This window comes from Empidonax traillii, unplaced genomic scaffold (genome assembly GCF_003031625.1).
Source record: "Empidonax traillii isolate 1590-97213 ecotype Southwest subspecies unplaced genomic scaffold, ASM303162v1 scaffold10:size5872457, whole genome shotgun sequence".
NCBI classification, from domain to species: domain Eukaryota; kingdom Metazoa; phylum Chordata; class Aves; order Passeriformes; family Tyrannidae; genus Empidonax; species Empidonax traillii.
In genome coordinates, this window is record NW_020955203.1 from 173,549 (window position 1) to 197,907 (window position 24,359).

Sequence of the window (24,359 nt, forward strand, 5' to 3'; positions counted from 1 at the left end):
TGCTGTAGTTCAGAGGACCCCATTGATGCTGGCGATCCCAGACTGGGCTTGAGCACAAAATAACAAGGACAGTTTCCTGTCCCTGTAATTATGTTTGGACTTGAGTGTTTCCCTGTATTTGATTCCTCACACATTATTGCTTTCTTAACCACATTCCTGACTGCTCCTTGGGTTGGCTGCAGTTTCTGTACAAAATAAAGGCCCATTCAGCACTGCACTAAAAAGCTCTGGTTTTTCCACAGGAAAATTGATGGTTAAATAAGGGGAAGAGGAAAAGCTGGGCATCTGTGGCTTTGCAGAGGAGGCGGGGAAACAAATCCAGGAAAAGGGTCCCTTTCAGTCCTGCAAATTCAGCCGTGTTGCTCTGCGTCAAGCCCTGGTGAGTCAAGGAGCCCAGGGAATTTTTACTACTCACTTAACAAAAACCAGATGCCATGAAATGCACATATTCTCTTAGCAGTCCTCACCTCAGATGGTATGGTCTGGTACTGGTTTCATCCAGGCTATGCCATAGAATTGTCCCAGGGTGGTATATGTTATTACTGAGGGTAAAACGCAGCAAGGGTTGGTTCCTATGTTGCTCAGTGGTTCTGTGGGCATTTCATCAAGATCCTAGGATGGGGATTAACTCTGCGCTGGGGATCTCATGTCTTTTTTTCAGCTTTCATGGGGACTGGGCTGCAAGTGCTTTCCCAAAATTCTGGGAGAGTGGGACAGACTTTAAAGGCACAGAGGTATTTGGAGATGGATGCAGATTTTAATGGAGAGAGGTCTGGTCTTGCTTCTTGATACCACCTTCAGCTGGGTAATTGCTGGAGTCGGGAGGTGCCTTGGCCTCAGCTGTGGGGGTTCAAACCCTCCTGCACCCTGATTTTGCTGCCAAAGCACCTGCAGCCTCTGCAGGCCATCAGCACACACCACTTCGCCATCCCACAGGAGTTTGGGAAGGAAAGCAAGCTAAACTCAGGGTGCCATGCTCACACAAATGGGTAAAGCACTGCTCAGTTTATGCATCTAGCTGAAGCTTGAGAAGTGCAGATAGGGCCACATGTTTTAGGTGCTGATGAGAACAGGAGTGGCTTGAGTGGGACACCTTTGCCACGTTTAATTCTTCCTTCTGAAGCTCCTGAAGCTTTTGCTTACCTGTGAAAGCAATAAAGCAAATGAAAAAAAAAAAAAAAAAAACACCCACGCTGTCTCACGTTGAAAAGGAGGGGGGAAAAAAAAAAAAAAAGAAGTTGAGTTTGAAGAGCGGGTGGAAGGGGTGTGGTTACCCAGGAGGTGTGTCAGGCATTGATGAACTTATTTATAAGCAAAGGCAGCTCTGCCGGGGAAGAAACTTTGTTGAGGCTTTGTCAGCAGCTGGTTTCTCCCTGACACCACTTGACCAGCACCTCCACTGCAATGGGGCGGCAAAAGGACGTTCTTGCTACCATTGAGGAGCACCTGAGAATCAGAAACAAATTAGTGCGGCAAGCACTGGCTGAGTGCCTGGGGACGCTGATCCTGGTGGTGAGTGGGGGCTGTGGTGTGGGGATGCTCTCTAACCCCTTTGTGTGGGGGAAATGGTCCTAGTGAAGGGGCTGCGTTGCTGCCAGAGTTTGCATCAGGGATGAGCCCAGCTCTGGTGCAACCTGGTGCAAAGGGAGTAGAGGAGAGTCCCGGAGCGCAGGAAAAATTTCATGCAAGTTGCTCTAGGGTGAACCCTGGAGTGTGTGGCAAAGGGTGGGGTCCACTGAGCTCGTTGGGTGTTTGGGAGCTTATGAGTATCTGCGAAGTGCAGGGAGCAAAATGTCTCTGTGTAAGCAGCAAGTATTTTTCTAGAGATCATGCAAAACTTCCTTTCTGTCAGCCCCGGAGTATTATCTTGGCACTGAAATACTGCAAGGGCTGTCACCCGAGGAAGTTAAAGCTTTTTTTTTCCCCCTCGCCTCACTTCTTTTTCCTGATGCATCCTATAAGGAAGAAGTAGCCAGAATTTAAACCGTTGCAGTATCCCTTTGCTGTCAGCTGCTGGTTCCCCGGGGTCTCTTCAGCAGGGCTGCCCATCACCATGGCAGCTTGTGCCAATGGGAATTTCGTGCTTGGTGTGTGCGTGACAGCACCGAGCTGCCAGTCCACCTGTTTTTAAGTGGTAAATGGTGAAAAAACTCTTCTGCCTGTTTTAGTGCTCAGTTTCCAAAAGCATGGGATATGAGGGAAAAAGCAGGATAGATGTGTGTATAAGTGCCTTAGGTTGCAGATGTTTTAAGCAGCCCCAACTTGCTCTCAAGTTAAAGACAGTGGAGAAGAGCTAGGGCAGTCGTGCATGAGCTGTGGGGACTAACCACTGATGCAGAAAAACAGTGACAGGCTTATCTGGCTTTGGGCATCTGCGTTCCAAAAAAGCAGGACTGCCCAGCGGGCCCCAGGTCTCTGGTGCGTGGATATCCCAGCAGAAATGAGTTGTGTTCACCTGGTGAATATCTGCAGGTACAGGCTCCTCTGAGGTGGTGTAAATCCAGAGCAATCCTAGAGGTCTCAGTGGAGTGACTGTGGGTTTACACCTCCTTGTAACTGATGGCTGGACTGTTTGGGGAGAAATCTAATTGTTGGCGGAGTTGAAAGTGGAGGAAGGTTTGATGAACCTGCATGTGCACTTGGGGAACAGCACAAAAAGACCAATGCAATTTTATGCTTTCATAAATAAGATTAGTTTTTGATGATGAAAGGAGGGCTACTGAGTGTTTTGTATGCAAGCTTAGGGGACTCTGCTAAGACCCTGTAAAGTGTTATCACTCTTTAAAGAAAGCAGCTTTGCACAGTGCAGTGTCTGTATTATCAGAGCGACCCAGCTTTGGTGGTTTGCAAACAAGTCCTGTTGATTTTTTAAGGAAGGGTTATTTGGAATTAAGGCGGGTAGAAGCTGATAGGAAAGTGATTAACAACTAGAAAGTTGCTGTCTATGAATCACTAATGTTGCTGCGGTTGGTCTCAGGATTGAAACAAGGAAATTCTTGTAAGGTGGAATAATGTCTCCTGATAGCCAAGTTAGTATTGTTGAGAAACAAGGCAAGGCTTTAGCCATGTGTATTTCAGAAGGGGTCATGATCCAAAAAACATTATTTCTTCTTCTAGCTGACTGTATCAGTTGGCACAACAGAGACTACTTTCCCTAAAGCCTTGCCTCTCCAGATGGAGAGGAGTTGGGATCTGCTCAGAGCCTGAGGAAGGGTTTGGTTCAAACTCATCAGCAGCCTCCAAAATGAGGGTGGTGATTGGCATCCATTGGCCACGCTGGAGGCTGCACTGGCAGAAGTGGGCAACACATGCCTTGTCCTCTGGACACCAAACCCGCGGTGTTTAAATGTGTGTGTGTGTGCGACTAAGGGGACAAGCAGAGCCCGCACTGTGTGCAGGAGTCCCTGAGCTGCTGTCCAAGACAGTCAACCCCTTTCCGACTTGGTGTTGTCCCAGTCTATTCTTAATAAAGGGACACTCAGAGTTTTTACTTCTACTAAAGAAAAATAATTTATTTTGCTCCCTACCACCTAGATTCCTTTGCATCCTTTTATTATATCACATGAAACAGAAAGAGAACTTGAAGGCAACTTTCTTCCCCTCTCAGTTGGCCTGCACAATCGTTCAAATTGGATAATCTCAGGAGAGAAATTGTCATTCTATAGCTTGCAGAAGCCCCTGTTGCCCGCCATGCCAGCCTGTGTGTGTGTGTGCATTTAGATGCATTGAACGCCAGTAAATATCATGAGCTTCAGCCAGTAAAATATCCAACCAGGAATCCAGGAAATTTTCTTCAGGAGAAGTGGAGTTGACTGAAGACAAATATGTCTAGAACAGAACAATATCAGGGATGGGTTTAAGGTTTGATATTGTTCACGTTAAAATCAACTTCCTGAGCCCCAAGGGAGGGAGGCTGTTTAAAGTTTGTAGCTTATTTCAAATTTCTCTGTGTAATATAAAATGTGTCTCACTGTGGATATTGGCACTGCTTCAGCTTCTTCTCTCCTCCCTTTCACCTGCATAATGACTGCAGCTCTCACAAACTCTTAAAGACAAAAACTGTTGCAGACCCCTGACTAGTCTTATTACCTGAAAGAATTAACTTAATGCTTGATTTTATTTTTCTTACTTTTTTTTTTTAGAGATTGTGAAGGTAGAATCGTAGAATGGTTTTAGGTTGGAGTGGACCTTAATCATCTGGTTCCAACCCTACTGCCATGACGGTGGTTGTTTTAGGGGTCTTAACATAGTTAACACTAAAGCAGTTTTTTTTTTAAAAATAAGATAAGGAAAATAATCCAACCAAGGCAGCCCTGAAAAGCGTGAAAGTGAGTTGCTGTCTATTTGCCGGCCACTTTTGCTGTGGACAAGCACCTTGTACGATGTTCATTTAGTCCGTGGGTAGTGTCCCTGATGTTGCAAAAACAGTAATGTGGATTCTACATAAGTTTCCTTTGATACCTTAATTGGCACTTTCCCTCCTCAAAATGCACTTTCTGAGTGGCACTTTAGGCTTGAACTTTATACCTGTGTTGGAAGCACCGCTTGCTGGCAATAGTTAAGCAACACCAGTGCTGAGGGCATTTTCCCAGCCGCTTGCTGTTTGTGTTATTACTGTAGCAACTCTCTAACTCTCTTAAGATTTCCAGTGGCTGGTGTCTGTGCCTCTCTTAAAGACTCAATCTGTTTGCCTTGCTCTGCTGGCTGTAAATACTACTTTTGTCTCTCTTTGGGTTTTACATTTGCAGGGGAAGTAATGTGCGGATTATGACTGATTTCCAAGTGGGACTCGCTGTGATTCCCTGTTGTAGAGGCACAAAGAAAGAACAAAACAATTCCTGATTGCTTTTCAGTCAGTGATGCCTTGACTTTGTGGCTAAGTGGGAGCTTTCTGGAGTGTGAGTGTGCTGCAGACCGCAGAAACCAAAACAGCGAAGTGGTTTGGATAGCCGAGGCACAGAGAGCCTCACTTAATGGGATGACCAAGGGAAGGGGAACCTCACTTAACTGTTGGAAGTGTGATCTTATTTATATATATTTAATTTTTAAGATTTCTTTGCTTTGTTAACGCTTTGCTAGGCTGTTAAAGCGGGTGGAAATATTTGCTGTAAGCATGTTGAGTGCTGCTGATTCTTCCATGCAAGCTGGATGCTGAGTGGGATATGGCAGCACTGCTGCTTCTCTCCCTCATTTCTTCCAACAGAAGAGGTTGAAGCTCTTCATTAGCTGTCCAAAACTGTCCCATTTTGCTGTCTCTGTGCAGGAGCAGGAGGTTTTTTCTTCCTACAAACAGGATAGTTCATGCATTGAGACTCGCCCTTGGTGGGAAGGCAGCTTTCCCCCAGGAGTGCCCAACCTTGTGATGAAAACTCCACCAGAGTGGAGTCTCTCTAACAGTTAAAGCCTCTTAGTCTGAGCAATACTAGGGTTATCAGAATAGGTGGTTTTGCTTCCCTGTGTATGTGTGAACAAGCTAAAACAGTGAATTTCCTCTCTAATGCCCAAATCCTGTGCGGTAAGTTGCTCAGGTTTCTTGAGCCGAAAGCTGCTCATTTCTCCAGCTTTGTGAAGTGTTGTTTAGCATGTGATGTGTGTGGGGCAGAGTTTTCCTTAGACTCTCTTATCTCTTGGGTCCTGCAGCCCTGCCTTGGCTCTGGGACAGCGTGTGGTGTGTAAAGAGCTGTAACATAACAGACCATCTGCTGCTGCTGCCTTTCCCTGCAGAACTGGCTACTGCCCAGGCTGCCTCCAGCTGTGCTGGACAAAAAGCTGGACTCTGGGGTCCAAGTTTTTTCCTTGCTTTGAAATTGAAAATGGTGACCAGTCTGGTTGTTTGAGAGATGCTTTGAGGAAAAGCAAAAAGGACAGTGTTCCTGACCACATGGGCCAAGGAGTTGAGAAAGATCTCTGCATGATGCACTCCCTCCCTCTCTGCCTTCTCCCTTGAAGGAACTGTAGGCTAGTCCTAAATTTCATTCTGATATGAAGAGTGGTACCCTCTGTGTGTCCAAAGCTTAAAAATCACCCATCAGTATCTCAGGGTTTCTTCCTTCAGAGCAGACTCATGATTTGACTGCCCTTCTGGCATCTTCCCTACTGCTAGCAAGGGCTGACCAGTCTTTCCCATCCACCCAGGTGATTAGGGTAGATTTACAGTAGGCTCCTTGCCTAATCCCTGGTTTATTTGCTAGCTTAGGAGAAAAGTTGTAATTCAGGTAATTGCACTCCTCCTGGTCTATGCCAGCAAAATTTTCCCATCTTCACTTAGACATCAGTCTGTCTGAGGTCCAAGAGCAAATACACCCAGGCCTTTTGTATTGCCCCTGAAGGTGTAAAAGAGCACTGGCAAATAAAGGAGACGAGAAAGGGAAGAAACCTGTCTCTTGTGCAGGGGAGTGCTGAGCACTGCTTTCCTCCTGAGCTCATGCATGAAGCCATTTTTCACATGGTCTGCCTAAAAACTTAAGTGGCCTTGCTTCTTTATTAGCTGTTGCAACTTTTCTTTTTGTCGTCCATGGTCCTTTCCTACCAGCCCTTACTGGCTGCAGGGGTTCGGTGTGTTCAGACATTGACACAGGCAGTTTTTATCTTGAGTGTCAAAACCAACTGCTCAGTCTCAAAACACGCCCTGGACATAGGGAGATTAGAGTTTCATGACATTGAAGTTCCCCCAGCAATGTGCTACCTTTTCCTGGTTTTGCTTCTAACTGTTGTGTCACGAGTACAGGGGGTGTTCTCGTCCCCTATAGAGTTTGTCAGGTCCTCCACCTTCTGACCATTTCCTGCAGAACATGGATTTGGTTATTTTTTGCAGGGCAAGGAGTTGAATCAGCTCACAAGGAGTGAGAAGCCTCTCTGTTGGCAGGGAAAGCCATTAGATTTGCTAGAGTCAGTAAGATGAAATTAGGGAGCAGGCTTCCATTAACCTGGTTAATGGGTGCATTGACCTCAATTCCTTGGAGAGTAGCTTTAACAGATGAGAGCGATGCTTTGTTGCAATAATTTCATTACCACATTAAACCCACTTCTGAACTTGGCTGGTGAATCATGAGGTATAACAGTTGACTGCTGCACCCACTGCCCTGTGAGGTGCTAAGCTGGATTTCTGTTGGCTGGATGTTCTTACAGTAGTGGTTTTTTTGTTTTTTTAAAAGTAAAAAGAAAATCAACAAACCCCACAAACAACCAAGTGCTATTGGAGTCAGGTTATTAAAATCAAAAGAATTAGATATCACCTCACCCTTAGGTGTGCACCCCTGTCCCTGACCACAGTGGTACAGCATTGCCTGAGAACTCCTACATCCACTGCGCGGACTTAAGACTCAGGGAAAAATGTTGAGTTGCTTTTATTGGACCTTCCTTACCTTTCAGCTCAAACTAGCTGTTTCTAAACAGTTCTTTGTGAGCAGTGGACAAGGAGGACTTAAAAAAATGGATCCTGTCTCATATTACCTGGGAAGAGCAATTCGAAGGAAAGCTAGCAGATAGCAGAAGTGGAATTGGTGTGATTAAAAACTGTAGTAGCTACTACCACAACAAAACCGTGTAGTGTTAAGCTACTTGCCACAAAAACATGTGTGAGCATGACTAGAACTTGGTTGTAAAAGTTGAATGCCATGGAGGGATGTCATACATGACAATATATACTTTCGTGTTTAGTGTACTCCACTGGTGCAGGATGGAATTGAACACATGCATATCAAAGTTCTACCCTCTCCCTAAATATCACTGTACTGTTTTTATCTGCTGAGGGTTGAGTTTTCTGTGCTGAATTAAGCCAAATAATGCTCAGGGCTCATCTGATAAACAATTCTAGTGCTCTTGTGGAGTGGCTCCAGGGTGTTTTTGCACGGCCCATAGACTCTCTTCTGAGGAAAAGCTGGAGAGCTATTGCCAGGTGTAGTATGGAGGAGAGGAGGATGGGGAATAACCTCTTGAGATAACCTCTTGAGAAATGGCAGACCTGGCTTTCCCCCAGGTTAAGGGAAGACTTTTGCGAGTGTACAGGGAGGTGGAGGTGGGAAAACTTTACTCTGTGGTTTTTTGCAACGAAAAGGTATGTGTATAACAGGTCAACCACCATGCACTTGCAGAACTGCCAGTTCTTACAGAGTGAATAACACAAATACCTTCATCACTAGGAATCACCTGGGGTCAATCCTACCAAACACAGCTTTTTGTGGGCTTGTCCCCTCCGTGGTCAGACTGATGTGCTGTGCGGCCTCAGAGAGGGAAGCACTGTGGCCAAGTACTCTCTCTTACTGTCAGGGGTAAGGAAAGGAAGAGAATACTGGTCATCAGCTGGTATTTATTTGCTCCATGGGAGCTATGCTTGCTCTGGTGGTTTGGGCATAGCTGGTTGTGTTTGCTGCCAATACACAAGAGTCATCTTTTCTGCCTTTGTCTTGGAGTTTCCTCTGCCATGGTTTCCCAGCTTGGTGAGGGGCTGTTCTGACTGCACCCAGTAGAGAGCAGTGCTGGCCATCCCTCCTTAATCAACAAGTTCAACAGGTTCCTTTGTTCTTTCTGCACAAGTCCTTGTGTTGGGCACCTGGCTCCTTGTCAAGAGGCACCTGTGTACAGATTGTCCAGCTCATGAGTCAACCTGCAGCCTGCCTGGCTGCTTCTTTCACAGCAGGCTGAGTGCAGTGTTTGCTTTGTTAGGAATTTGTCAGTTGTCAAGATGATGGGAGGTGATGAGTTACCTGTGTTTTGGTTTTGCCCCTGGTTTGGATTGCGTGTTGTTCAATGGGCATGTCCAGTATTGGTTGGAGAGAGGAAGACAGCTAACCCTGCTAACTGGGTGCCTCTTTAGTGGCTTATCCTCTAGGAGTGTATAATGCCCCTGTGGCAGTGGAGTGAGTAATTCTGGGATGATGGAGTTCATGGAAGCAGAAAGTCTTGGTGAGGGTGTAGTTATGGGAATGTGGTCACAAGAAATAAGTCAAGCCTTGATCCCTAGATTTGAGCATCTCATGAGCAAGGTGTAATCTCTGCTCTAGTTTAAGGATGCTCTCAGTACCCACCGATGTGATATTCCCTGGTATACACAACAGGTCAGTTTAGGTGGAGTCAGTGGAAGATACAAACATGCAGATGATCACGATTAGGGCTCTTTAAATTATATGGTGAATAGTGGAAAGACTTGACAAGACAGAAATCCTCCAGCTGGATGACTGCTGAACAGAATTCCCAGGGAAAACTGGTTTGAGTTGTTGAGGGTGAGCATAGGAATGATGGCTTTTGCATGCAGGTGGGAAGAGAAGGATTGGAGCAAACATCTCTAAGCAAAAACACAGCTTCCCTTAGCTATTAGGAAATACTTTTATCACCCAAAATAAACAACTTTTGTCCACCAAAGTGCTTGGTGTGCACCCCTAATCTTGGACAGGAGTCCAGGACTCTGGCTGTGCTCATGGCAAGCTCTCTGGAGTATAGACTTTTCTTGATGGAGCCTGGAAGAGAGCTCCATGAATGTCAGGCTGAATGTGGCCTTCTTCAGTCATGGCTGTGTTTCCAGACATTAAAAAGTTGTTTCCTACCAATCTATGTGCTACTGTGTTAAGGAATTATCAAACTTTAACAAAAAGGTACCTGTATCCCTTATCAGAATAGTTGCACCGTTGAGTAGGCTGTGATGGTTAAGCAGGTGTTAAGTGGAGCGATTGCAGACGTGGGTCAGCAAGTGGCTCTGATGTGAAACAGAGGCAGTAACTTCAATCTCTTCTCCTCGTAGCTCTTCGGCTGTGGCTCCGTTGCGCAGATCGTGCTCAGCAGAGGGACTCATGGAAGTTTCCTGACTGTCAACCTGGCCTTCGGCTTTGCTGTGACACTTGGCATTCTGATTGCAGGACAGGTATCAGGTACGTGGGGCTCCGTGCAGGCTGGATTTCACCTGTATCAACTGTGTAGGCCTAGGTGGCTGTACTTTTCCTGTGCTGCACTGTCATGGAAACTAGTGTCCCTTGGCACAGCTCTGGGATGCAAATTCTACCCCTAAAAGTACACTAACCACCAACCTCTCTGCAGGTGGACACCTGAACCCAGCTGTCACTTTTGCCATGTGCTTCTTGGCCCGGGAGCCCTGGATCAAGCTGCCAATTTATGCCCTTGCACAAACCCTAGGGGCTTTCCTTGGAGCTGGCATAGTCTTTGGGCTGTACTACGGTGAGTGTGGAAACCTTGTGTGCTTTTTGGGGTGAGACTACTGCTCTTTGTGACTTGCTGCAGGGAGGGAGGTCCCCAGATCAGAGAGAAGAACTTTCTTGCAGAGCAGAGTTCCATCAGACCTCCTTGCTGTGTTTTTAGGATGGCTTTCCCATTCTCATAATGGTGGGTTCAAGCCTCCTCAAATCAATCTGAAGGCCAAATAGTGTTGTTAATGTGCGACTCTTTGCCCCTGAGTAATGATTGGTGGACCACTGAATGGCCCCTCCTGTATCTCCTGTCTGGACTTGAAACAGATCTTCCATAAAAGTAATTTCAAAATGAATGTTCGGCCTACAGCAAATGGGTTTGCAACATACAGCAGTGGGGCGCTCAGGGAGTTGAATCTCAATTTTCATGGCTTTGTGGAGCCATTGTTTTAGTAATTTTCCAAGCAAGGTCCTCTCTGAAATGCATGTTGTAAAATGACTTACCTCTCTACCTTTCTCTTTTCTTACCCCTGTTTCTAGATGCCATCTGGGCTTTTGGCAGTAACCAGCTGTACGTAACAGGACAGAATGGCACTGCTGGTATCTTCGCCACCTACCCATCTGAGCATCTGAATGTTGTGAATGGATTCTTTGACCAGGTTAGAGGGTGCTGGGAGTATCAAAGTGCATTTGAAGAGGAATCTTTTGGGGTGGTTCTGGGCTTCACCTTTAGTTAGAAAATGAATTGCAATTTTAAGATAACCAGAAAGGTTTTTGGAGCTGACACACGCATCTCACTAGTCCGTAGGAAGAGCAAGGCCGGAAAGGACCTCACAGCAAGAAGGTCTTGGGGGGGTTAACCAGTGATACAACACTGTCCAAGACATCAGAGAAAAGAATATAATTTGCTCTCAGTCCCTGAAGAGCCACAATATGAGAAATGCTGGCTCTTTTTCATTCTCACTCTTCTACTGTGGCTGTTGAACAATTCAGACATCAGCTGGGTGTGGGGTGCTGGTGGTTGTTGAATGTGACTGTCTCCCTGAAGTTACCACAAAAGGGACAGCTGCCACCTAGCCATGGCATGTTGGAAGCAAGTTTAAGAAGATGTTTTCATCTTTCCTGGCTTCCTAAACAGTTATTCATAGTTCTGTGGGTAGGGAAAAAGGTGTGAGCTTGGCTGACATTATGGGCTGTCAGGAGGAGCATGTTCTACTCTCCTGTTCCCATGGGTGCTCAGTCTACTTGGTCTGATAATGTCATGGGATGACTTAGTGCAGCTCTTCCAGTTAAGAGAATTAAGTCCTAGAAGAGTTAAATAACTTGGGTAAAAGGCTAACCTGAATTAAATTCTTCTTTTTTCTTCCCCATCCCTCTCCAGTTCATTGGCACCGCCTCCCTCATTGTCTGTGTCTTGGCTATTGTTGATCCCTACAACAACCCCGTCCCCACAGGGCTGGAGGCTTTCACAGTTGGCTTTGTTGTCCTCGTTATTGGAACCTCCATGGGCTTCAACTCTGGCTATGCTGTCAACCCTGCCAGGGACTTTGGGCCTCGTCTCTTCACAGCCATCGCTGGCTGGGGCGCGGAAGTGTTCTGGTAAGTGCTTGCCGATGAAAACCTTGTGGATCAAGGCTAAATAAATTATGAGTCCAAATAGATGCACTCTGGCACGATAAAGAGTCTTGGCACCCATGAGATATCTTTGGATATCTAAGTTTTTAAAAGGCACTGTTTGCTCTGCTTTGACTTCTTAAGTAATCACAGAAGCTGGGCAGATTCCAGTGGTGAGAGCAAATGACATAACTTTTCTATCAAAGGGGAAATCTAGGAGAATCCATGAGAATTTCAGTTCTACCTTGAACATGAGCATATCATGTTTGTTTTTTTTTTTTTTTTTTTTTTTTTTTTTCCAGTAGAAAATGGAAGTTGCTTGTTATATTTGAATTTTGTTGTTTCTGGGGAAAATCAAGAGAGCCATGATTCTTGTTATCAAGGGCTGCTTTCCTGCAAGTGGTGGGAGGGAACTGAAGGTGCCTAGTTTAGGCACTGCAAATGCTTCTCTCCTTTCTTGGTGGAGAGACAGTCTTGGAAGTCCTGTAAATAGGTGTTCTGAATCGCTGGTCACCTGGACTTGCAGGATGGGGTGTGGGGCAATATCTGCCTTGGAAACGCTGCAGACATGTGGGTGCTATTGGCTTGTGCAACTCCATGGTTATGGCTGGAGAGGACCAGATCCTTGCATTGCTCCAGGTCCAAACACAGATATCCCAGTGCTTAGGCTGCAGTTCTCACTTTGAGCACTTCCTTTTTATTTTCCAGGACTGGCAAGCAGTGGTGGTGGGTTCCAATTGTTGCTCCTTTCCTTGGGGCAATTGCAGGAGTGATAGTCTACCAGCTGATGATTGGATGCCACGATGAGCCTTCACCACCTGCCTCTGAGCAGGAAACAGTCAAGCTGGCTAACGTGAAGCACAAGGAGAGGGTCTGAGGAAGCTGCCACTCTGATCTGGCAGGTATTCATTACTCAGGACTGCAGTTGGCAAAGAGGAGGAGGAGTTAAGAAGAGCTTCAAGAACAACAGGAAGAGTTTTTTACCTGTCTTGAGATATTCTAGTTGTTGGTTTTTTTTTGGTTTTTTTTTTGTTTTTTTTTAATATCCCTGATGCATTTGCTTTTGACATTTCCCTGTAAGCCTTCCTCCAAATGTAGTATCATGTAATCTTTTCCTAATAGAAGGGGATTGAGGACTGTAGGAGTCAGGAGAGAAGTAGGCATTGCTGTCCAACATGAGTTAGGTGTTCAGGAATCAGGAGCTCTTTTGGGGCTGTGTTACTGACGCTGCCTGTGACCTTGGCAAACTGCTTTTCTTCAAACCTGTGTTCCAATCTGCAGAATGGGGATCACGCAAAACTTAAATCGTTTTGCTAGCGTGGATTGGAAACTCCTACATCCTGGAAAAAAATTTGCCTGTGATTCTACTGTGGATCAAATTCTGCTTGATGTTGTTTTAAAGTCAATAACTTGACACCAGGAATTAACTAGTCTAAAGGATTTTTTTTTGGCCAAACTCTATATCTCCCATGAATTCCTAGAACATTGTGTCAATCAGCTGATCCCTAATGCCAACGCAAAGAGTAAGAATGTAGTGGATTTTAATTTAATATGAAGACAAAATGTTTACAAACAAATGCGGCCTGGTGTTCTAATCTCAAATTTTAATATTGCCCACTCCTAGAGGATCACATGTAGGAAATCCTTGTTCTAGCCAGGGGCTAACCTAGAAAGAAAGCTTGGCTCCCCGAAGCAGCCTTTCCAATTAATCAGCTTTGTATATAAACTGCAAGCAGTTAACAGCCAAGATCCACTGGAAACACGGTGTTGCTAAAGTTGCGTGTGTTCATGTAAATTTTACAATACTGTTGTTGGTTGTTTGTTTTGTTTTTTGGATTTTTTTTTCTTAGTAGATTTATATATAAATACACTCCTTAAAGCTGTTACTAAATACCAAGGTTGGGATGAGTTAATTTAGAGATGTGTGGGAACTGCCGATTCTCTGTCAGCTCTGAGATGTTGTTGGATTTTCCTGGGGTGGTCTTAGATTAAGGCACTGGGTTGTTTGGAGCACCTCTTTCCTTCCTTGCAGAATTACTGAGGTAACCCTGGTACTCATGGCTGAGGGACTGAGGTCAGGCACCTCCTGTACTAGCAGTACTGCCATCTCAGGGGATCTCTGACTCTCCCAATGCCACATTACTAAAGAGTATTTTAAACAAGCATTATTGATTGTGAAAGAATTTGTGAGTCCTGTGCATTAGAGAAACTCATTCAGAGACTTTCTTTAGTGCATGAATTCATTGAAATAGATTGTACACATTTCCAGTCACCAAAAAGATGTATTCCTATTTTTTTCCTTTGTAAAAAAATAAAGTGCCGATACCCACACTGTAAAGTTCTAGTGTTGCTTGTATTTTTTAGCAGCTGTCAGCAAACTTCACCACAGAAAGGAAGTTATCTATAGGAATAGCTTCCCCAAGCCCTTTTCCTCTTCAGCCTGAACAAAGAGGAATTAACCTTTTCAGTACATCTACGTTCTCCATTTGTGTTTTATTCCTTTCCCTTTTGGGGCAAGTGGGAAGAGAGGGGGGGGTACCTTGTATATTGGCAAAGGTATGGGCTGGGACGTGGGAGTGTCCTGCTCTCAGGCATCCTATTCATAAGGCAAAAAGAACCATTGGACAAGTATTTGTCCTTCACCCTTTATATAATTTAAATTCTCTTGCTATTCTCTCACTTAACAGTTCTTCTGAGTATGCAGTCCCACTCTGCATTTCATATACTATCCAGCCCCACTTAGCACATTGCACTAGTCACCGATTTTTTTGTTTTTGTTAGCTATACCAGGCAAGGAAAAGTACTACAATCTGAGTCCAGTGCTCACAGAATTACACAAGCAGCTGTGTTCTGTGTAAATAAAATTCTTGTTGCTCTTTGGCTGATTTGTGTACTGCTGTATTTTTCCTGTATTAATTGTGCTGCCTTAAAATAACTCCTAACTTCCCATGTGGTGCCAAACTGAACAATTCAGTGAGGTCTGGATGAATGTGGTTTCCTGCAATTCACCAACTGGAAATAAAATGGCTTTTGGCAAGAAAGTTCCCAGGGTTGCTTGGTTTGCTCTGTGTGCATAACAGCATGCTGCTTTATTCCATTTCTGACACGAAAGTTCATCCCTCAAAATATGTGTATCAGTCGTGTATATTACTGTGATCAACTAAGATAGCCGCAGAGGTCAATCCTCTTCAGGACTTAGTCCTTTTTCTGCTTTTCTACCACATTGTATCTTCAACTGACTTGGTCAATGTTTTAAAATTCTTACTGCAGATCTTAAGGTTTTTGATTCAAGGTGCAGTGGGGTTTCTTGTTTGGGTTTTTTTCGTGTCCCCCCTTTCTTTTCTTTTTGGTTACTTTACCTACAGCATTCCTTCTGGTTTTGCCTGGCATGTAGTAATTGCCTTTTTCTATATCCTTGCCTTACCTGTGCCTGTGGTATGTATTATTACACCTATTAAAACTGCAGTAAAACGTCATACCAGTTTCAGGTGAAGTTTTTTTGTCTTAATCATTCCCCCCCCCCCCAAAAAAAAAAAAAAAAAAAAAGGTGCTTTTGGCTTTGCTGGGATCTGTTGGAGAAGCCCCAAGCATTGCTGAGTGGATCCATTAAGAGGAGGAAAGGGGCAGGCATTGCCTGTCATCAGGGGATGGAATGCTATTGAGAACATAGCCTCCAGAAGGGTCTGGCTCATATGAGACATGATTTTGTTGTTGCTCTTTGTTATCCATGTAAGGAGGGCAGTGCACAGGACAGTTTGATGAGCCATATTTCAAGAGCTGTAGAAGTGCTATTAAAGTGTGGGGAGGAAAAGTATTTTCCCTGGCAGCAGACACCCTTAAACTACTGCAAGTTGTGGTTCTGCTTGTTTTCAATTTAGCAGCCTTGAGAGACCTTCTGGGCATTATTTGCCTGGTGGGCCATACAGATCTGAAGATTTTTCTTTTTCCTTCATTCCTAAATTTCAAAGGCAATGAATCACCCTGTAGTTAATGCTTTTCTTTTGGAGTCAGTGGAGAGGTAAGACTCATCTGGCCAAATATAGTCATCCGGGTTTTAGGTCTGATGAACTCCAACTGTCAAGCTATTGAAATACGCTTTGTAGGAAGAAATAAATCTACAATTTAAACTATTCATGCTTGACAGGGAGTGTAATTTGTTGTTGGAACAAAATGTTAAAAGGTGTTGTGGATTCTCTATTCTGTGAGGTTTTCAAATTAAGACTGGCTGTCTTGCAAAAAGGTCTTCCAGTTAAACTGCAAACTGCAAGTCCCACTGGAGGAAATTCCCAGACCTCTCCATTACAGAAGGTCAAGTTGACAGGATTTGTGCTTTCTGATCCTAAACTCTAAAAATTTAATATGCAAGATAAATGTGGGCAAGTATTCAGTTCCTCTTAGTTCTCAGCTGGTCTAAGCTCCTTGCTGCAGGTGCTTCGGCAAGAATGCCTGAGGAGGCTGTCCCAGGTCTGTTTGCTGTGCCCATCTGTAAGATCGGAGCAGCAGTGCCAATCTTCTCCAGATTCTGCTCTGTTTCACCTGGTGGGAGCAAGGTGGCATCATGAGTCAAAGGGCTGTCTGTGTTTGGCCCTGCAGTGTGGATGGAAGAATAACATAGTCTCCCATTGCGCAGCTCTTCCATCCCAAATTGATTTGCAGCTTTCCATCTTACAGTGGTGGGTGCTGGGGATGCAGGAGCTGATTGTATTTGGCTGACCACCTCCAGGTGGGTCTGATGGGGCTGCACTAGGGGAGGTTTCCACATGTGCCCAAAGGAGACAAGCACTGACACATCATCTGCTTGCTGTCTTCCGTTCTCCCCATAACCTTCACCTTGGTGAAGAAGAGAAAGTAAATAAATGGGAGGAGGGACAACAGGAGAACAAGCTCTCAGGCTAAAGATTGCTAACTAGGATGCACCTCTGAAAATATAACAAGAAATGTGCTGCCTGAGATGGTGGTTTTATTGGTTGCAGGACCACCAATTACCTTAGCTCCATGCATGTAGTTTGCCCTGTTTCCATGTACCAAATCTCTTTTTCTCCCTCCTCCCAAGAATATTGCTTGCATTTTACTGACTTTTGCCACTGACCTGGAACCAGGTGAAACCTCTCGGGGTCTGAGAAACCTTCTCTAAAATGTCCCGCACTCTTTGGCACTTTGTCTCAAATGGAAGTGTCTTTGACTTCTTTTTCTTCTTTGCATAAAATCTTTAATTAAAGCACTGTCACAGCTCATCTGCATCTCAGTCTGTGCATCTGACCCAGACCAATTGGCTCACAGCTTACCTGGCAGCACGCAGGTAACTGTCCTGTCCCAGGGGCCTGGAGTTTGGGGTGGAAACTTACTCCTGCATCCAGGACAGCTAAGGATGCCTTGCCTGCTGCCCCTGCTTTCCCAGCAGTCAGTTCCACGTATTCCCACAACAATCACTTGGGTATTGTGATGTGAGTGAGTCCCCCTTCTTGTGTTACTCTGGTGGCAGATGAAAAGCTGTAATATAAGACTTTAGATAAGACTTTAGACTAAAGTATAACTCATTAGACATAAGAACTGCCAGTGTGGTCCCATCTAGCCACCTCCAGGAGGGCAAACATGTCCCTGAGTCCTGTAACACTCACTGGAAGTAGAATGAATGCAATACCCAAGAACAGAGTGGGGTACAGAGGTGGCTGGGGCTCTGGTCAGGTCTTGTCATCCTAGAAAACCCTTTTGCTCCAGCAAAAGTACTGTGCACAGAGTAGCTGTGTATCTGTGGACTTACCTTCATCTAATTAGGGACATTCAGCATTTACCCTCTTCTCAGTGTCTGGAACCCCATTAGCTCTTGAAATTCATCACTCTGTCCCTAGTGGAAGCACAAGATAACAGAGTCTCCTCTATCACTGAGAAACAGGAACACAAAGTGACGTGTTGCCAAACCTCTTTCCGTGTCTGCTGCCTCATAGTCCGCACACTCCAAGTGCTGAGCAGATGTCAGACACTGCAGCCCAGCACTGTGCCTACCCAAATGAACGGCTCAGCTTGAAAAACACGTCACAGAGATGAATGTTCCTCATACTAGGATGATATTTGTCTGTCCAGACACAAGACAAAGATGATGGTGTTCTCAGAGCCTCCAAAAAATGAATAGTGGAACACTAAGAAGATCTTTGAGCTGTCTCCAGGGACCTGAGGGTGGAGGGATGACTGAGCAAGAGTGTCAGAAAATCCGTCAGAGAGGACAGGTGCAGAAGCTATCTGAGCTCTGCAGCACATGAGACAAGCGCAGTGGGAGAGGAGCAAATGGCAGCTGAGGGAAGTCTGGCAGCCCAGGATTCAGCACGGACTTTCTCTGAGTCCATCTGCAAAGGAGGATTGAATTGCTTTACTGACTGTGCTGACGACAGGCTCAACTCAGATGCCTAAGTGCAGGGGTCTGGAACTGTTTGAGGTGCCCTGGATCATCCTGCATGGCTCTAGCTGCCACTCCAGAGGGGCTAAGATCTTCTGCAGGCCCTATGTCACACCTCCAAACCCCATGTAAGAGAATTCTATGTGTGTGCAACTCGGTCAGGCCCTGGAGGTCACTGGGCTGGAGTGGAACTCCCCCCAGGAAACTATGGCCTGGGCAGAGGCAGAAACTCAAGAAATCGCCATAGTTCCATTTACTTTGTGGTAGGATTTCCACAGAGGTGAGAGAAAAAGAGAGGGAACAAATAAGAGGTCTGCCTGCCTCAGTGCCCAGTCTCCAGCAACAGCCACTCACACCTCCCTACCCTCTTTAGGAATGCTGCAACAGGGAGCAGTGAAAACCACATGGATGAGGTGGCTTTTGAGCTCCCAGATACTCTTCTTGGTTTGGTTTGAGTTGTGACAGACTTCATTGAAACCAGCCCTCTTGAGGAACTGGAGTAACACTGCATTTACGTAGCGAAATAGGAGTTTGTTGGTTTATACAGAGAGGGGGTAATCTATTCACTGTGCCAAGGAGAAACACTGATGTCTCATAATAACATTTCTTTTTCTCTGATTTTCTCTCTGGAAGAAAATGTCTCTGCCAGGCAGACTTAGCTTGTTCCAGTAGATCTTCAGCTGTTTTAAGTCATGCTTGAGAGTACAGCCACACCTTTCTGAACAACCTTGCAGGGAACAAACACCCAGATGCTGGGGTTTCTGGCTGCTGTCGTTGGTAAATAGTCCCAGGTGGATGTTCCCTGGCAGACATAGCAGCTAAGGCTCTGCTTGAGCTATTTGATCTGAAAGAGACGTACTTTGTGTCAAAGAGGTGGTTTCCTTGTCCTATCTGAACCAAGAACACTCAGGTGTCAGCCACACATATGTTATTTCACATGACAGGCCCTTATTAAGACTGTACTGTGTTCCTGGACAGGAGCCTCAAACCCAGAGCACAGGTAACACTCACCTCTCAGGTATGAGTCATCGGGACAACTCGTAATAGCTGTATTTTGTGATTTGGCTGGTGTCAGCTCAGTACCTGAAACAATTACATTTTCACTTAGACATTTTGGGCTCTCTTGCAACCTCTGAACTCCACCCAGCACAGGAGGGCAGAGTTTCTGTTGGCCTTTAACTTTGCTTTCCCTTTCTTGCTGCATTGCTTTAAGTAATCTCCAGTCAAACTGTTTTGTGTCCGAGTCCTTTTCTCTCATCTACTTTGTGCTCACTCTGGGAATATTTGCAGCTGTATTGGCCCTTCAGGAGGAAAGAAGCTCATGGGAGAGGAGAAGCTATGCTGATAAACTCCCACTGAGCCAGGGGGACAGAAGTACTAGCACCTGGTCCATAGGAGAACCACAATCCAATAAATCCCTGAACAGCAATGTTGCTCCAGCACATCTAGAGGATCACAGGGTCACAGAGTGAGTAAGGTTGGAAGGGACCATTGCCTGTATCGTCTGGTCCAATGTCTCAACTCCAGCAGAGTCATCCTAGAGCACATGGCACAGGATTGTGTCCAGGTGGTTCTAGAATATCGTGGTGAGGGAGACTCCACAACTAGGAAATCTGGCCAGAAGAAGCTGGCTTTGTACCAGCCCTGCTGAGATTCATAAGCTAAGACGTTCTGTGAGGGGCTGTGTGATCCCTAACAGAGTAAGGTGAAAGGCCTGGATAATGTAGTCTTTCACCTTACCTTCTTTTGAGACTGGGATTACTAGGAGGAAGATCCATGGGACAGAAAGCAGCAAAGCAAGGAAGACTCTGACCCTGAAGGGGTGATGGCAGCAATAGTTCTGCTTGATTTCAGTTCAGTGACTTTGAAGCCTTGAGTTCCACTTTCAGTGGTCAGAATTAAACAATTTAAACGAGGGCTTTTGGGTCTATCCTAAATTGCAGAACCAGGGGAAAAAAAGATGTTTTATACATATAACCAAAGGGATAATAGCGCGGAATGGAAAGTCTCAGGGACTGCCCTTGGTCTCAGGAGATGGGAGCTGGTTTTGGGAAGGGTGGATCTCACTGTTTGTGCCACAGGGCACTCGTGTGTGTGTCTCCTGCAGCGTGCATGCCAGGTGTCTGCAAGTGAGGAGTGGCGACGCAGAGCTTTCCCACGTCTGAGACCCTTTGCTGGTCTGGGCACGAGCCTTTGAGTGTCTTTAAAGTAGAGAGAGAGAGCAGCACCACCCTGCCCCTGGGCAGGTGGGGAGAAGGTGTATGCTGAAGGTGTATGGCACGTTGTGTGCCAATGGAGACAGCCTGTACACAACATTTGCTATTCAATCATTTTGGTTAAGTGGCTCAGTATTTTCCCTTCCCATGACCTCTTCTCCACTCAGCCCTTTTATGTGCCTCTTCTGCGTTTCGGCGTCTCTTAATTCATCTTCCAGGTTTTGTCCTGTTCCTCTCTTTCATTAGGACACTCTTCCTCCTCTTCAGTGTTTTTCCCTCTCCTCCCCATTCAGTCCTGGAAGAGCCCTCATTCCCATTTACACTTGTGAGTGAGGGAGGCAGAGGGGAAAGGACCAGCCCTGATAAAACCAACTGTGAATTTTGGTTCATGGGGGATCTGGGCACTCTTGCTCCAGGCTAGCAGCCAGCCACACTTCTCTGAAGAGCTTTCATAAAATATTCCCAGCATTTTATCAAAGAGGTGATGCTGTCATGGGTTTGTTTATTATTTCCCTTCAGGGCTTGGTCTCTTCATGGCTTCTTCCTTTCATTTTTGAGGAGGAAACATTTGGAGCTCTGTCAGCCCCTGGGAGGAAAGTAAGATACAAAGGGAGCAGAGATAATGAGAGCCTTTTCCTGAGCCAACGTAACACAGCTTTGTTGTCACCTATGCCCTAAACATGTGGGAACCAAGCTCAGCCCTCGAGAATGCTGAGACAGGAGGTGGTCACTGGAGGAAAGAGCCATGGCAGAGAATCAGAGATATAGTCTGTGTGCTGTCCCATGGATCCTTTCAGGTCTCTTCCTCCACCTGCTCCTCTCTCTCGCTCCCTCTCCCTCTGGCCTTGTCCAGGCTTCTCTTCCAACTGTGCCCAAAACCTTCCTCTCTGAGAGGGTCTTCACTGTCTCCTCACCCTGCAGCCAGTCCAATCACTCAGCCGTTTCAGATGAGCTTTGAGAAAATCTGCCTAAATCCTTCCCTCCTCCGTCCTCTTCCTTTTCCTGTTGAAGACTACCTCAAAGGGGATTTCATCGGACAGAGCTGCACCAGGGACTTTTTCATGGCAGAGACAGATGGAGGGACAGGGGCAGGTCAGTTCCCATCCTCTGATGCCCACCTGTCCCAGGCTTTTCTCCATACATGAACCATGCCATGGTCTTTCCTGGGGCACCACGTGAGTCTGGGACTAGAGCTCCTTCAGATGACGCCCTGGTTTGTGCTTCTAGTGTACCTGCTTGCTGGCAGAACACTGGAAACTAAAAAAGTCCTGGACTTAGGATAAACATTACTTAGCAACAACTACAACATCATGGTGTTATCAGTGTTCTTCTTATCCTAGAGACAAAACACAGAACTGTACCTGTTACTAGGAAAATTACTAAGAAAGTGAACTCTTAGCCACAGGCTTATTAGGTGAAAGTCCACACCTTGCAGCCTAAGGCTTAAGCAAATCCAGCTACTCATGCTAAGCAAGTAAAGCTAAGCAAACAACATACTAAATCACACACTTCATGACTCATTCTATTTGAAACTTAAGTATTTAAGCTAAACAACTAATATCTCTCAATAGTCCTCCCTTGTTTTTTTTAAGCATTCCTGCTAATATGCTGGACAAAGTTTGCTGAAGTCTTTCATATCTTGTGATCGTTCCACATAATTTTATGTGCAAGGCGACTGACCATCAGTAACAACGTGAGCTTTGATGCTGCTAAAGCCTAGTGAAACATTGCCTTGGACTGTTGCAAGAGCTGTGTCATTGCAAGAGCAGTTGATCTACAATTAACTGGTGGCTTCCTTGATTTTTCCCACTGATGCTGTGTATCAGACACAAGCCATTGGTTAGTCCCTGGTGCTAACAGCGAGGACCCCGTTGGGTGTTCGGATTTCCTTAAGTCACTTGTTGCTGCACTCTGTTTACAAGTTTATCAGCATTTATACTATTTAAGACTCTCAATCCCATCTGTATAATACCAACTGCACCTCCTTTTGTTCATCTCGAGGGGCAAAGGTTTGTTCCCATAACCATGCTAACCATCCCACATAGGAATGGGGAACAGGTCGATTTGATTGTAGAAAATTAACTTGTCTTGTAAGTTCTACCTGTTTCAGTGATCATGAGGGATTAAATAATACCTATTGTACCAACGTGTTTAAAAGCCTACGGTCCAATTTCAGATGTTTGTGGGATCAACTCCTCACTTAATTAGCAGAGTGGAAGTTGAATTCATCGTGCTGGGTAGAAGGACTGCAACTGGTATTGAGTCAATTCTTTCACAAGATACAGTAGTTTGTATTCTGCCAACGTTGCCATTAACTTGCACACACCACCTGAAATTAAGTGTTCAACAGCAGCTAGTATGATTGGAACAGTAAGATGGAAATTTTTTTAACACCTTTGCCACAGTAGGATCATATGCCTTATTTCACCGAATATTCTGAGTTGGAAGGAACGCACAAGGATCATCAAGTTCAACCCTTAGCCATGCATGGAACCATCCACAAGAGTCACACCATGTGCCTGAGAGTATCATCCAAACACTTCTTGAATTCTGTGAGGCTCAGTGCTTATGCACACTTCCCTGGGGTGCCTGTTCCAAAGCCCAACCACCCTCTGGGTGAAGAACCTTTTCCTGATATGCAACCTAAACCTCCCCTGGCACATCTTCAGACCATTCCCTCTGCTTCTGTCACTGGTCACCACAGAGAAGAGATCAATGCCTGCCCCTCCTCTTTCCCCTCATGAGAAAGCTGTAACTGCAATGAGGTCTCCCCTCAGTCTTCTCTTCTCCAGGCTGAACAGACCAAGTGTCTCTTCTATAGATTCTTCAAGATTTTGGAACTTGGATCCCTTATACCTTTAGTAGAATTTTTTTTCTCTAAAATTTATCGTTTTTCCACCACTTTGGATATTCTATCCTTTTTTTTAATTTTATACTTAACCATGCTGGAGTTGTCAGGAGTGTCAACAGCATCAGGAGTAGCGTAATATCTTATTTCATTATTAGCTTTCAAGAATCTGTCGCCCATCAGCTGGCTTGGCTCGTTTGATGTGAGAATAGTGTATCCAATTTTCCTAAAACCTTAACAGAAAAATAAGAATATAATAAGACAGCATATGGCCCCTCCCATTTGGGTTCAATTTTGATTTTCAGAAAAACACTTTAATTAAGGCTTTGTCTCCAGGCTGTTTATCATATACCTGCATTTCAGATAGTGTGGGTTGGAATCACTGGCATATTTCCTTTTATCTTTAACAATTTTTGCCTATATATGTCTCACTGTGTTGGCCTGCTACAAAGGATCTCCAGTCCCAGCAGTTAAATTCTTGGGTCATGTGTGTGCAGCTCCTGGAATAGTGTGAGAATACTTGGGCGGGGCTTCTCCTTTAACCTGTGTCACCTCCTTTTCCTTCCTTACTCTCTTTCCCTTTTGCATGTTTGGGAGCATCGTGAAGCACATCACTGAGAAACTCCCCTTCAAAGCCAGGAGGAAACATGAACAAGGAAATGACTGAAAAAATGTGTGTGTGCATCTTCCTTCATGATGTATGCCCTTGCAAAAAGATCTTTAGTTTCTCTCTCTTCTGGCATCAGAGGTGTCCCATGCAGAGAGCTGTCTCTGGGGGCAGGTTTGTGTTGCAGATTAGCTCTTGATTATACCCTACAGTATCAGCTGTAGACCGGGCAGATAAGCAGACAATTCTCAGTACTTTTTCCTATAAGGTCTTGTCTGACTTCTTCAAAGGAAATCCCAGAAAAATCTTCTGGAGCGATCTGTGTGCAAACAAGCTCTTGGCTGCACAACGAGCTTCATCTCTGCCTTGGATCCAGAGCTCACGTGATACTCTTCATCGCTTGTTTTCAAGATCTGAGTGCACTGCAGGCAGGGAAATCCACCCACACAAGAAGTGTTGTCTCTTGCAGGGGATAATTTTACTCTCGGAGACATACAATGAGATGATTATCCACTTCTGTCTGGTTTCCCCAGGAGATCAGGAATAT

At 45.3% G+C, this 24,359-nt stretch overlaps 1 protein-coding gene across 1 annotated transcript; it reads left to right on the forward strand.

The window, feature by feature from the left end:
* Positions 1-1,316: 1,316 nt before the first annotated feature.
* On the forward strand, positions 1,317-12,763 carry AQP3 (aquaporin 3 (Gill blood group)). The gene is made up of 6 exons (XM_027885141.1): positions 1,317-1,512; positions 9,737-9,863; positions 10,030-10,167; positions 10,677-10,795; positions 11,518-11,735; positions 12,459-12,763. Exons 1-6 carry the CDS (start codon positions 1,405-1,407, stop codon positions 12,625-12,627), a joined length of 879 nt encoding a protein of 292 aa, XP_027740942.1. The 5' UTR covers positions 1,317-1,404; the 3' UTR covers positions 12,628-12,763.
* The last annotated feature ends 11,596 nt before the right edge of the window (positions 12,764-24,359 follow it).